At 37.4% G+C, this 12814-nt stretch overlaps 1 protein-coding gene across 3 annotated transcripts in view; it reads left to right on the top strand.

The window, feature by feature from the left end:
- Positions 1–12814, top strand: part of fbxo38 (F-box protein 38) — a 44519-nt gene that overhangs the window by 26448 nt on the left and 5257 nt on the right. For 2 of the 3 annotated variants that reach the window (XM_032555599.1, XM_032555600.1), the window contains exons 12-17: positions 476–667; positions 800–955; positions 4725–5405; positions 6606–6706; positions 7151–7253; positions 10147–10313. In XM_032555599.1, the coding sequence (XP_032411490.1) occupies positions 476–667; positions 800–955; positions 4725–5405; positions 6606–6706; positions 7151–7253; positions 10147–10313 (1400 nt within the window). The remainder of the gene's footprint in view (positions 1–475; positions 668–799; positions 956–4724; positions 5406–6605; positions 6707–7150; positions 7254–10146; positions 10314–12814) is intronic. The other variant, XM_032555601.1, reaches the window with a different exon arrangement.

Here is a 12814-nt window from a genome sequence, read left to right as displayed (position 1 = left end):
TCTATGATATTTACATTCAGGTTGGCATTGTCTCAGGGGAATAATTAATCTAAATACAGAGAGAGGTTCTATAGACTTTATTGCTCAACATAATTTTTTGGTTGGGTGTCTGTTTTTTTTAGCATTTTTTTTTCTATAATGTTTCATTGCACACTTAGTTCTGCATATAATATTCTGGCAAAAATTCAAGGCTGTACTTTTTTTCTGTACATGTGCGTTCTGAATTAACAGAATTTTTGGTACAAATAGGTTATGCCCTAAGTAACTAACTATTCTGCCTACCTACCTTACTTCTCTACTTGTTTTTCACAAATCTGTCTAAATCTGGGTTTGTAGACACTTGGATAATGGATAGGGGGGCGCTGGCCCAAAAAGAACGCTAAGAAACACTGCTCTAAATAAACCCTCGCTATTTCTGTCTATCCCACAAAGCAGTGGACTTAAGGAATAATATTTGTATGTATTTTTTTCCAAGAGCCGCTAGAAATAAATGGATTGCAGGAAGAAGATGAAGAAGAAGTGGATGAGGTTGCATATGAGGAAGAGAAAATGGAGATAGAGCCTCATATAGACATAAAAGAAGCAGAAGATGGAATAGGGATAGAAAATATGGCAGGCCCCATTTGTCAAGCTGGAACATCACAACCTCCTGATGAGGAACAAGCAGGTTTTGAACAATTCTTTTCTTTGGATATGTAAACTATGATATTGTACTTAAATATTCTCCTATTTTTGTTGTTCAGAAAAGTTAAACTAATTTATTCTTTTTTTAACAATATTTTTTCCCTTCCACCTCTAGGTCCCAGTGGTGTGAACCATCGGTGTAGAACCGCTAGTGCTGTTGCTCCTAAGCTTCCATCGGCTGTTTCAGACTCTGATAGTGATGAAGAGGAAGGCCTCGTTTCCAGGCTAATACCACCTACCTGTTTGCAGGAGCCAGCATCCTGTGCAAAAGGTGCGAGCTCAACTCAGGACGCACATCTAAGTGCTCTCTTACCCTGTAGATTTAAATAAATCTTTTCTGCTGGGCCAACTTTTAGTGTAATCTTTGATTAGTTTCTCCAAAGTAAAGATTCAGTACATTTTTAATTGAGGCATTGCTTTCTTTGATTGTTTTTGGGGCTGTGTAGCTGAAGGAGGCACGGAGGCAAAGAGCACAGCACCTCCGCATCGTCAGCCATCAATATTAGAACCTTATCCAATTTTTCCCTGACACCACAGCAGATTTTGAATCAATTTACAACAATCACACTGGACCAACTAAGAAAATGCATGAGCACCACATCCATATTTTCATAAGTCACCAAGACAGACTACAGTTGTCCAAAATACTAGCTGCAATTATGAATATATGGGCATATTTATACATATATGCTGTCAATATGTATCATTTATGGCTTTGCATATATGCAAAACAAGTGAATTTAATTCTGAAACCTATGGAGCTAAATTGGGGCTGACAAAATCTGGTTCCATTGATTCATAATTCCACTTCTAATATGGCAGACAGTGGCAGATTACCAGGCTATGTCAGGCCATTTCTCTAGACTGCTCTCTAGACTGCTTCTTCCTCTTCTAATGAAGAGGAAGAAGCATTCCTCTTCTAATGCAGGAGCATTAGAAGAGGAAGCCATGCCAAGTAGAGCTTTGAGATAGGAGCAACCTCAGTAGCAGTCTTGCAGCTCTCTTTCGCTTTACTTTGAGAGCATGGGAAATGTTAAACACGGACTAAAATGCTGTTCAAATTTGTCAATATCATATTTTTTCCACTGATATTGGTGTGGTGTGTTGACATAAGCAGGTTATATCAGTGAAGCTTGTTGTTTTTCAAAATCAGACACCTACACATAGAATATCAATGATGTTTAAAGACATATCCAGTTCCACACCACTGTCATCCATGTCAAAACAGGATAAAAATGTTGAAACTTGAAAAAAAAAATCTGAAACTGAAAAGAAAAACCTTGAATCTCAAAAGTAGCTTTGAACATTTTTTTTTAGATTATTTTTTTTCTTTTGAAAAAACTGTATTCCTCCAAGTTAGCTCCATAGAAACCTTTTAAGTAAAGTTCTCTCACTCAAGTTGCCATAGGAGCGTTGGTCAAAGCAGATGAAGTGTGAGAGCAAAGGACAGAAAGAAAAGTAATTGTGGAAGTTGAGAAGTATAGTATTTTACACATCCATTCAATAAATTTATGATTGAAAAGTCCATTTATTTTAGGAACCTCATCACTAAATGAAATATATTACATATAATTTCATTCAGATGGATGTTTGAAAGCCTTTATTTCTGTTAATCACAATGATTTTCTACTTAGTTATTGAAAACATGACATTTAAAGTAGAATATTATATGAGAACAATAAAAAATATTTCTAAAAACAGAAATATGAGCTTAATGAAAAGTGTATTTCATACCTGCTAAGATTTTATTTTTGAAAGGTACTTTTAACAAAACTCATCATTGAATATCAATGCGATAAAGACTACACAGCCTTTATCGCATGGTCTTGCATTTGTGGAAGTGCATGCAGTGTACTAGTATGAGTGAAAGGTGGCACGCGAGATTGGCGATGAGTTCAGTGTGTCAGCTTAACCCATCTTTGCTGACCACTTACCTGAAATCTTTCCTACTCACAGTATCAGCATCCACAACGTCTCTTTGGAGACTTTAATAACATGAGTTACAACAGTTAAGTTTCTCTTTGTATAATTTATTTTTGAATTTAATTAAATTAAAAGCACTATACTTGGAACATATCCTTCTTAGTTTTTCCAGATACACCAGCCACATATAAAATGACTGTTTTTCTGCCTCTTTTTCTCTCTTCTGTCATTAGACTTAGTGGAATGTTATTGTTTTTATTTCATTTAACATATTTTAAATCGTCTGCTGTGTTGTTAAATTGAAAAGGTAATAAAGTTAAAAGAACAAATCTTTTAGTATTGAAAGTATGTTGGCATAGCAGCAGTGACAAATGTTAGGCTATTTTTTCCTCGTGTTTTTGGGATCTGTCATTCGACCACAAATATCCTGTGGCTTTAGGTTTTAAGTCAGAACTCTGTAGTCTGTGAAGTTCACTCTCAGAATCAGTGTTTAACTTATGTTTACTCATGTTATCCAACTTTGTTTGATTACATATCCTGGTCATTAAATGACCGCTGCCTTAGTCATTTGCTTCTCAACACAGGCCAACCACATGAGGGAGTGGGAGTACTTCATAGCTCATAGAGCCGATAAAGAGGGAGAGTGTATATTTTTTGTGGACTTGCAATTTCTTTGGGAGTCTTTTCACTTCTCAGCATGAGGCGTTACTTTTGATTTCCCAGCATGTTCTCCAAGGTCTGGGATATCTTTTATATTTTCAGTGATAGTTTACTGTGGTCACTGGAACTTGAAAACATTTTAAGATATCTCCTTGAAGCTGTTGTTGCACAAAGTGCTCCTCTCCTTCCAACTTCCTGTCACTGAGAGGCTAATACATGCTCCCTTTGTGAAGCACCTTCCTCCCCCAACTTAATTCTTCCTATGAGAGGGTTAACACCTAACAATGTACACCTCCGGTACTTAGATCCCTAGACTGTAGAGTATAACCCACCTCAGAATTCAAAGAGAATCTATCTACCTGGTTTATTGGAGAAGATTTGCCTAGGTTCTAAGAGCCTACATCTGAATGTCTCATGCTGCTTCTTTCCATGGAATAACCAACTGGTAATCTGAGTCAACTAGGTCCCACAGAACACGTTATCACAGTTGCTCCTCTCATTTCACAACTGGCTTTTGGAACTGATCCAGGTATGGTTTAGTGACTTTGGCAAATCCAAGGGATGGTGTTTAATTTGGGCTAAGGTAACCTTTAAATGCTTACCATAACTTTGCAAACCATGGACTAAAACTGTTTTACTACTGTTGAAAAATAAAATAATTATAATAAGAAGAATATATATTGATCAACAAAAGAACTAAATAAAGATGAGAGGGCCAACAGATTTGCTTAATTTGCTTCTGTATGAGGGAGCAAAGTGATGTGCCAACTAAAGAGAAAAGGTCTCAAGGTCTCCATAAATTTGCTGTAAGGATCCTTAGGTGAAAATCTGAGTTTTTCCAGCTTCAGATTGTAAAGAACTTCTCTAACCCAGTGGTCATGAGACAGGGGAATGCTTAGTTCCCACTTAAGTAAAATAAGTCTGCTAGCCTAAGGGGTAGTGAAGGCTAGGACCTGTTACAGAGAACGTGAAAAGCACCCATCTGCAGGGATGCCAAATATAGCTGACAATGGATTGGGAACGATTGTCTGATTATATGGTTGAGTAAGTGTTTTGAAAATGTTACCCCAAAACCTGCTTTATAATTTGGACAAGCCTAACTAACATGTGAGTATGGTTAGCTGGCGACTGTCTACACCTATTTGTAAGCGTCACTGACTGATGAGTAAATTTTTGCTAATTTTGCATTTGTACAATGCACTTTATAGAATATATTGCAATCTATATTAATCTATTAAGGTATATCAGGCACAAATTGAGGATTTATTAATTAAATTCTTGGCAGCCTCCCACTGTTCCTCCTCCATATCCGCACCGAGTTCCTCGTCCCATACTGTTTTAATAAAAGTTTTTTTCAGAAATCTGTTGCACATTTTAAATTTCTATTTTGACATACCTCTATCTTTCTACTCTGACATAAAATAAATTTGTGTACATATATACTTCTTTTTATTCAGGTAAAGGAAAGACTCCTCTACGACGATGCAAAAGCGTTCCTGTCTCTGATCAGGGAAAGGCTCAGGTGACACAGAGCACCTGTGAGAAGAGCTGTCAGGTGACCAGTGAACAGATCAAGGCAGACATAAAGGCTGCTACAGAAAACTGCAGGAGATCTGGAAATAAAGAAAAGACCTCTGAGATTGTTGGGGGCACTGTGAGACAAAGGGCTGACAGTGGGCAAGTTCAAATCACTGGCAGTACTGGGGCAGCATCAAGCAGCAGAACAAGACCTATAACTGGATCTTTGAGCAGGGTCGAAGCTGATACAGCTCCCTCCGGACATGTGGATGGATTTGGGAGGATAACTAACCAGAACACCTGCAGACCAACCACTTACAGATCTACTTCATGCAGTAGGACTGAATGTGCCAAGTCTGACATGCAGACCGAGGACAGTTTCACAAGTGAGAAAGGGGAGAGTGCTGGTCCTGTCAGTGTGGGATGCATGACAACAGGCTGTTCTTCTACTGAGACACCAGCACAGCAGGAAAGACACGGAGGCAGACAGCCAACCAATGCTGGGATACCATCTGTTATTTGTTCCCATCATAATAAGGGCGGTCAGAACTTTGTTCCAAGGCGGCCTTTAACAAGATCTTGCACCCACACATCTTTGGAGTCTTTGGAACCTACATCAGGTCATACTAAGTTTAAAATTTATGACTTCAGTGGAGCTCTGCTAGTTAGAGTTTCCCCCCACCAAACTGATTATATAGTATAACAGAGGCTAGTACTGGAGTGTGGTTCTGTAGAAAAATCGGTTTGACTTTCCACATCAAGAGATCCAGTTCTAAGCCACATTATTACACCACATTATGTGGCTCCTATACTTCAGTAAAAATTTGCTCCTGCTTCTGATTTTTGAAAGTTTTTTTCTAGAAGACAGATCATGCTGTTTATCCCTGCATTCTTTCAAACAAATTACATGATATCTGAATCTGAATTTTTAAATTCCATTTTAAATAATCAGGGTACACCTGTAAGTCTTAGATGATCAATAAAAGGTAAATGGAGTTGCGTAGTGTGTAATGAGTGTGGCTAACCACTCAAAAATATTTACTCTGGAACCCCATTCACCCAGCTACACTTTCAACACACACACAGTCTAAAAGGCACCCAATAGCTCAAGGGTATAATCCTTTGCTATTCCACACCTATTTTGGGAACAGAGGAAGATTTATCATAATCATTTGTAACAAACAAAACTCCGTCAGACAGATTTTAACTAGCCCACCCTAGTGTGTTTTTGATCATTACAGCATATTCAAGCATCTGTAAATTAATAAAAGGTATCCAACCTTATCCAGTGATACAGCTATAGACGATATATAGTTTTCTGAGGCTGTACAATGTCATTATTGACTTTCAGCAGTGCCATTCCAGGGCTATGAGAAACATGGTGATAAGCAACATTATTCTAAAATGTTTAAATAAAAAGGGGATTTGATATAGCTTTTTTTAGACAATTTGGCTAAAAGCCTAGCTGAATTCTCTGTGGTGGATTTAAAAGTGAGGATTCAGTCATGCTTAAGATTTTGTGATTACCCCCACAGTTACAAGTGCTTTTTTGCTAAAAATATCCAAATAAGTCCCTCTTTAATATCTATCAATAGTCTCATTTAGCATTTTAGTAGTTTTGTTTAAGCAAATAAAAAAGATAAAAGAAACTGGTTAAAATAGGGAATTAAAGGAAATTCTTAGTGTATTAAATTGAAAAACATTCCACTGACAGAAGAATTCCTCTAAGACCTATGACATGCAATGCAAACTGAATTGCAAAGAACACATTTTTTTCCTGAGTTTTTGTCTAATGTATATAGTATGTTTCCCTTTTGTAGATCTTTCAAAAGCCAGACCTCGAGTAGCAGTGAGGAGGAAACGGATGGCTGACAAATCAACCAGCACCTCTGACCCAGTCACTGAGGACGATCATATACAAGTGAATACATACAAAGGAAGCTTGACTGATTTGCTGTTTTTAGTTGAATAATATATCACAATGGGTGATAACTCAAATGGTCTATCCATTTGAGTTGATAGACCTATTATTTAACTAATTCACATTGAACAATGCCTAATGTACACCTGATGGAAATTTCATAAGCAAAAAGTTTAGACATGGGTTATTAATTTGAATTTACAGTATATTGATAATTTTTATGTTTTGTTCTCCAAGCATTCCATTATGTAACGAAGATTTTTGAATATCCCACTCATTTTGGTCTAGGATGTTTTATTGTAGTTTTCCTTTTGTTTTTGAGCAATGTATTTTTTCTATTAATCTAATTAGTTTCTACTTAGTATGTGTATTTGAGGAATAATTAGCATTATACTTGATGGACATGAATTTTATTCATTTTTGACATACTTTTTACTTGGACAGGTTTTGTCTCTGAAGAGTAAGAATCTGGTGGGCATCACTCTGACCAACTGTGGAATCACGGACCTGGTCCTCAAAGACTGTCCCAAAATGATGTTCATTCATGGTAATTAAGAGAAAGTGGTAACACTGATGTATGTCTCAAATTGATCATCATTTGGCAATCTTAGGTAAATATGTAATTAGTCTTAATTCTTGGCAACAAATTACTTACCTTTTATCAATGTAAAATTACATTTCTTCAACTGGTTCAGTGTTCCACAACCAGGACAAAAACCACACTGCTCTTAATCAATCCAAGGTTCAGCTATCCGGTGGACCCTCCACTCCACAACCCTGAAATAGACCTTACCATGGAGGCTTATGAGTGTGAGCCCTCTGTAGTTGGAATACACTCTACTATTTTGAATAAGAGAACACTACTCTCTCTTTAGTTTGTTTGTTTTTATTCTGATGCTGCTGTGATGTTTTCAGAACAGGAAATATTCAGATTCAGACTCTTTATTTTCATTCAACATGACATCAGATGTGTACTGCAGAACAAAATAATGATGCATACTAGGTCACAAAGAGAAACTACGGGGCCCCCTAGGGGACATGGGGAATTTTTTTTCTTTTGCGTTCCCTCGCAAAACTTTTGCGTTCCCTCGCAATACTGAGTACAGTATCACAGTCAGTTATGCAGCATAATTGAATACTGTAAGCCTTTCTTACGGTGGGCGCCGTACTTTATGCTTTAATATAAGGTTATGTGAGGTTTTTCCATGAATGTTAGTATCTTTTTGTGAAATATCTGAAGTTTTATATCTTTCTTTAGGATAGAAAGGCACCACAAACCTACGATATAAACAGAAACTTTCCGTAAGTAGGAAAGAAATAAAAATACATCCTAATTTGGACTATTTCTGAGTTATTATCGTGGGTAATCTGACAGTTTTGATTGTGTCTCTGTTGTGTTCGTAGTCTGAATGGTTTAAAGAGCTGCTTTCAGTGCCGCTCCATCTTAGCTTTAACAGACATAAACATGCAGGAAAAAATAAATCGATTTTCAATCTGTTTTTTGCACCAAACAGTTAATAATAACAAACAAGTTTTCACTGAGGCTCTGTAAGAGCCATATGAATGAAATAAGTAATTATTGATATGACAGGAGCAGGCGGCCTTGACACTTAGGTGTGTCGACGTGGGAGTGACGTCACCAGGTATGAATGGGAAAGATACTGGCTTTGTGTGTATTAGGAAGCGGTGAGCGGGGGCGGTCAGTCCTTGCAAAGTTTGGAGCATGATCATCAAAATGGAATAAGTCGATAATTGTGACAGAACAAAAAAGAGGTTTGGAGTTGATTGATACATGGACAGATGAGATTTCCCGAGTTAACCCAGTGCGGCCCTGTACCATCATTAGTTTGTCGTGTTTTTAATAATAAAAACTTGTTAATAATAAAAACTGTTTGCTGCAAAATACTGATTGAAAATCGATTTATTTACTGCATGTTTATGTCTGTTAAGGCTAAGATGGAACGGCACTGACTTATTACCCGCGATAATAACTCAGAAATAGTCCAAATTATAATGTATTTTTATTTCTTTCCTACTTACGGAAGGTTTCTGTTTATATCGTAGGTTTGTGGTGCCTTTCTATCCTAAAGAAAGATATAAAACTTCAGATATTTCACAAAAAGATACAAACATTCATGGAAAAACCTCACATAACCTTATATTAAAGCATAAAGTACGGTGCCCACCGTAAGAAAGGCTTACAGTATTCAATTATGCTGCATAACTGACCAGTACAGTATTTTTTGGAGACATTTATGGCAACAACCAAGGCAACAACGCTCTTCAGCAAGCAGTCTGAGCAGCCCTTAGCCACTATTAGCTTCTCCGTCGTCTTGCTTTCTAAGCATTACAGTCAGTCTCACACAGTCATAGAAGCACTTTTGGCTTTTATTACTTTCGCCAATAGCCAGAGCAGAGCAGACCCATTCTACTCCGTATACACATTGCAAATAAATCACACATGTATAAAGCTGAGTAATGCTATAACTGTTTGACCCAAGAGGCCAGTAGTGAGACGGTTTTTGGTAGGGGTGTACCGATTTATCGGCCATCCTTAATTTTGGCATGATCGGCCTATTTTTTATATGTGAAGCCAATCTTATCCACTGACGTTATCAATGTCAGCAAAGGTTTAAAAATCAACTACTGTGCTTTTCTTTTCGCCTGAGAGAGGTTTGACTGACAAACCTGCCGACCAGGTCATGTCTGCACATTTACAGTTAACAATACTCACCCTGTTGCCAATTCAGCAACTTTTTTGATATATTAAGCAACATTTCAGACAAAAAACTAGTATCAGCCAAAATTGGAATCGGTAAGTTAGTCTTTTTAAAAGATCACGATCGGCCAGAAAACTGTAATTGGTGCATGCCTAGTTTTACTCAGAATATCCATCCATCCATCTTACATCACTATAGTGGGGCTGCAGAGGTGCTGGTGCCGATCTCTAGCAGTCAACGGGTATCCAAGAGAGGCAGGGCACACCCTGGACAGGTTGCCAGTCATTTGGAGTTAAGCAAAATAATGCCAAACTAAAGGAATTACATGAAAATGTCATAATTTGTGCAAAAACATAAAGATAAATAACCCATTTACACAGTTTATCAACAATTAAAAAAAGAGTTGATTTGGGGGTAAGTTTTACTTTAAAAACCATTTATTGCAGTCTAGGAAGGCCTTTGTAAATTGAAAATTGCATATATTACAGAGAGAGGTATTTTGCACCCCTAACCTAATTTGTAAATTATTTTGCATCTCTGTGTGAAAAATAGTGATCTTTTTTTAATTATAAAAGAGCTTAAATGTCTGTTTATTAACCGCATAATGCAGTCTTTGTATCTTTGATTAACTTTTTCATGTTTATATTTGTATAAAAATTAGTTCATTGATGTCTTTGTATCTACATATGAACTCTCTCTTGTGCTTTCCTCTTTTTGCAGCCACTAGATGTCGTGTTTTGAAGCAGTTGAAAATAGAAAGGGCACCCATAGTCAATAGATTTGACTTTGCTCAATGTAAGAAGCTTGACATGGACCAGGTTCTGGATCAGATACTAAGAATGCCACCTGAGAGAAATCGTATTATCTACATGCGTCCTATGCATCAGGTTGGTGATAAATTATCTCCAATTCTTTGAAGACTTCAATTTTAGACAAATTCTATTACTAGGACAACAGCTGATCATTAATTAATGATCTTTAATAGAGATCATTAATATACAGGCTAAATTGTAAAGGACCTAACACTGATTCTTGTGGGGTTCCCATATGTCACACCAAGTTACTTGGTCGTAAATCACAAACATACACACATTTTCCAATAGGAGACACTTACAAACGTTCATGCATTCATATACTGAATTAGGTTGCTTACTGGTAAGCAACCTAAGGCTAAGTGCCTTACCCAGGAGCGCATTGAGATGTGATTACTTGTCCCAAGATTACTACTTTTCCCATTGAGGCACAGTGACTTGTTTAAATCTTCTGCAGCGTACTTTAACAAGGTTCAAAATGATTTTTCTTCATTGGTGGAGTATTGCACAGTGAGTGTGCATAGAACCCATTCTGACTAAGTGCATTGCTTAATTTTTTCATGGGAATAAAATGTATCAGCTTTTTCCAGGTCTTTCTGGAGCTCTTTCTCGGTGCTTCCTGACTCTCAAGCAATTTTTTGCTCCTTTGTCAGAAGTGTTCCGAGAGGTGGGTAGCTGTGTCTTAATAATGGTCAAATGATGTTCTTCCCACTTTGTGTTTATGGCTCCAATAGTACTCACTGGGGTTTTAGAAAATGCACCAGCAACCACTGCTTTAGTATGACTTGAACCAGTAAGAGTTTCTTCTTAAGGTTTCTTTAATTTTACCAGTTGTAGAACTGTTTAGTAGTTTGGTTATATTAAACATAGATCATTTTAAACAACTTGTTATTGATTTACACATATCTGTGAGAATGTTTTTTCCCTGGAATAATGGCTAATTCAGCAGAATTCTTGGCCTCCTTATTACTTGTCATTTCAGTCTTTACCCATAACACGTGGACTCATTAGTTTTGATTCTTTTGTGTGTGGATTGCTTTGGTGGTTGCCGACATCTGATGTCAATTTTAAGTCAGTGGCCCCGTTATAAATATTTCAGTTAAGAAAAACTGTGATGTGTTCAAAAGTTTTACACACTTTTCATGTGTAAAACTGCATCCAGTATCCATTCCATCTACTGGATACAATGGTAATATTTGAAGACCTGTACGGCTCCCAAAGAAGAGCTGCCTCTTTCCACTCCCAAAAGGCTCTTAACTTAGTGTCATATGTAGCATCGTATTTTAGCTTAACTTGACAGATATGAGTGTTTTATATGTTAATAAATCCTTTAACATTTAATGGTTTTATGAGAAGCCTTATAATTGCCTAATTTTCTGTATTTTCATATTTTATTACTTTTATGTAATATTCTAATCAAACTTTTAATTTTTATTTAACACAAGAACAAATGAACAAACCATTTCAAGCACAGTACCATACTACTAATAATAACACTAATATATCATGTAATCTTTAATTTACAGCCTGATGCTGCTTCATTTACACTTGTCAGTCATACTTATGGATTTTTGTTATGCACTCTCCTCCTCACCATTGTCTACTGACTGAGAGAATGAACAAATTGTCCACCCTACTGCTGTGTCTGTCACCCTGTCTTTTTTCAGTACTCCTCATGTGATTGGCCTCAAGGCCGCCATTTTGCCAATCAAAACAGAGATCCTGCTCACAGCAGGCTGAAAAAATAAATACATTTTTTAGGGAGCCAGCTCTCACTTGATTGGACTGTGCTCTTCTGACTCTCTATAAAACATTAACTCTTAGAATCTATGCTTTTGTGCATGACCAGTCAGTAAACTGGTTCTTTAAAGGGCTAAGAACCTAACTTAAACTATGCTAAAACTAACTAAACTATGCTGGAACAACCAAGCTGATCACAGCACTTGGGAAAATGGATTTCACAGCTCTTAGAAAAAAGCTGGTCTTTATGTACTTCTATCGTACAAAAAGACAGCAGCGATACAAACAGCTCGGGCCTGGGTGGGTAGGATCAGCACGTAGCGTATATTGAGTCCAGGTCTAATAGTTGACCCCTCAGTCCGCTGGGGAATTTTCACCATCCAGGCCACATCCTTTTTGTCCTAAACTGTGCAGTTGCCATACCACGCAGTCATATTGACAGAAGATGCTCTCAATCACGGCTCTGTAGACATTCATGAGCATCAGAGCAAGAAGAGTCTTTTTTGACTCATCACAACATCACATTGTTGACCAGGTCAGGTTCATGGTGATGTTGATGCCCAGCAATTTGACATTGTCCACGCAGTCCACCACTTCCATTTAGGTGTACTGTCCTCCTGAACCTTCTGTAGTCCAATCTTTGGTTTTGTTCAGTGAACACCTCTGGAACAGGTGCTGCATTATTGTTTCAGACCCTCTACAGTCTGCAAACTTTAAAGAACCCTGTTTGAGGAGTGGGTAGGTGCACAGTCATGGGTGAATAGTGTAAAAAGAACTGGACTAAGCACGCAGCCCTGTGGTGTGCCTATATTCAGAACCAGGGTGGATGATGATCA

This window comes from Xiphophorus hellerii, chromosome 23, assembly GCF_003331165.1.
Source record: "Xiphophorus hellerii strain 12219 chromosome 23, Xiphophorus_hellerii-4.1, whole genome shotgun sequence".
NCBI classification, from domain to species: Eukaryota; Metazoa; Chordata; class Actinopteri; order Cyprinodontiformes; family Poeciliidae; genus Xiphophorus; species Xiphophorus hellerii.
Note: the sequence above shows the minus strand (reverse complement) of the source record. Positions and strands in the feature narration are given on the sequence as shown.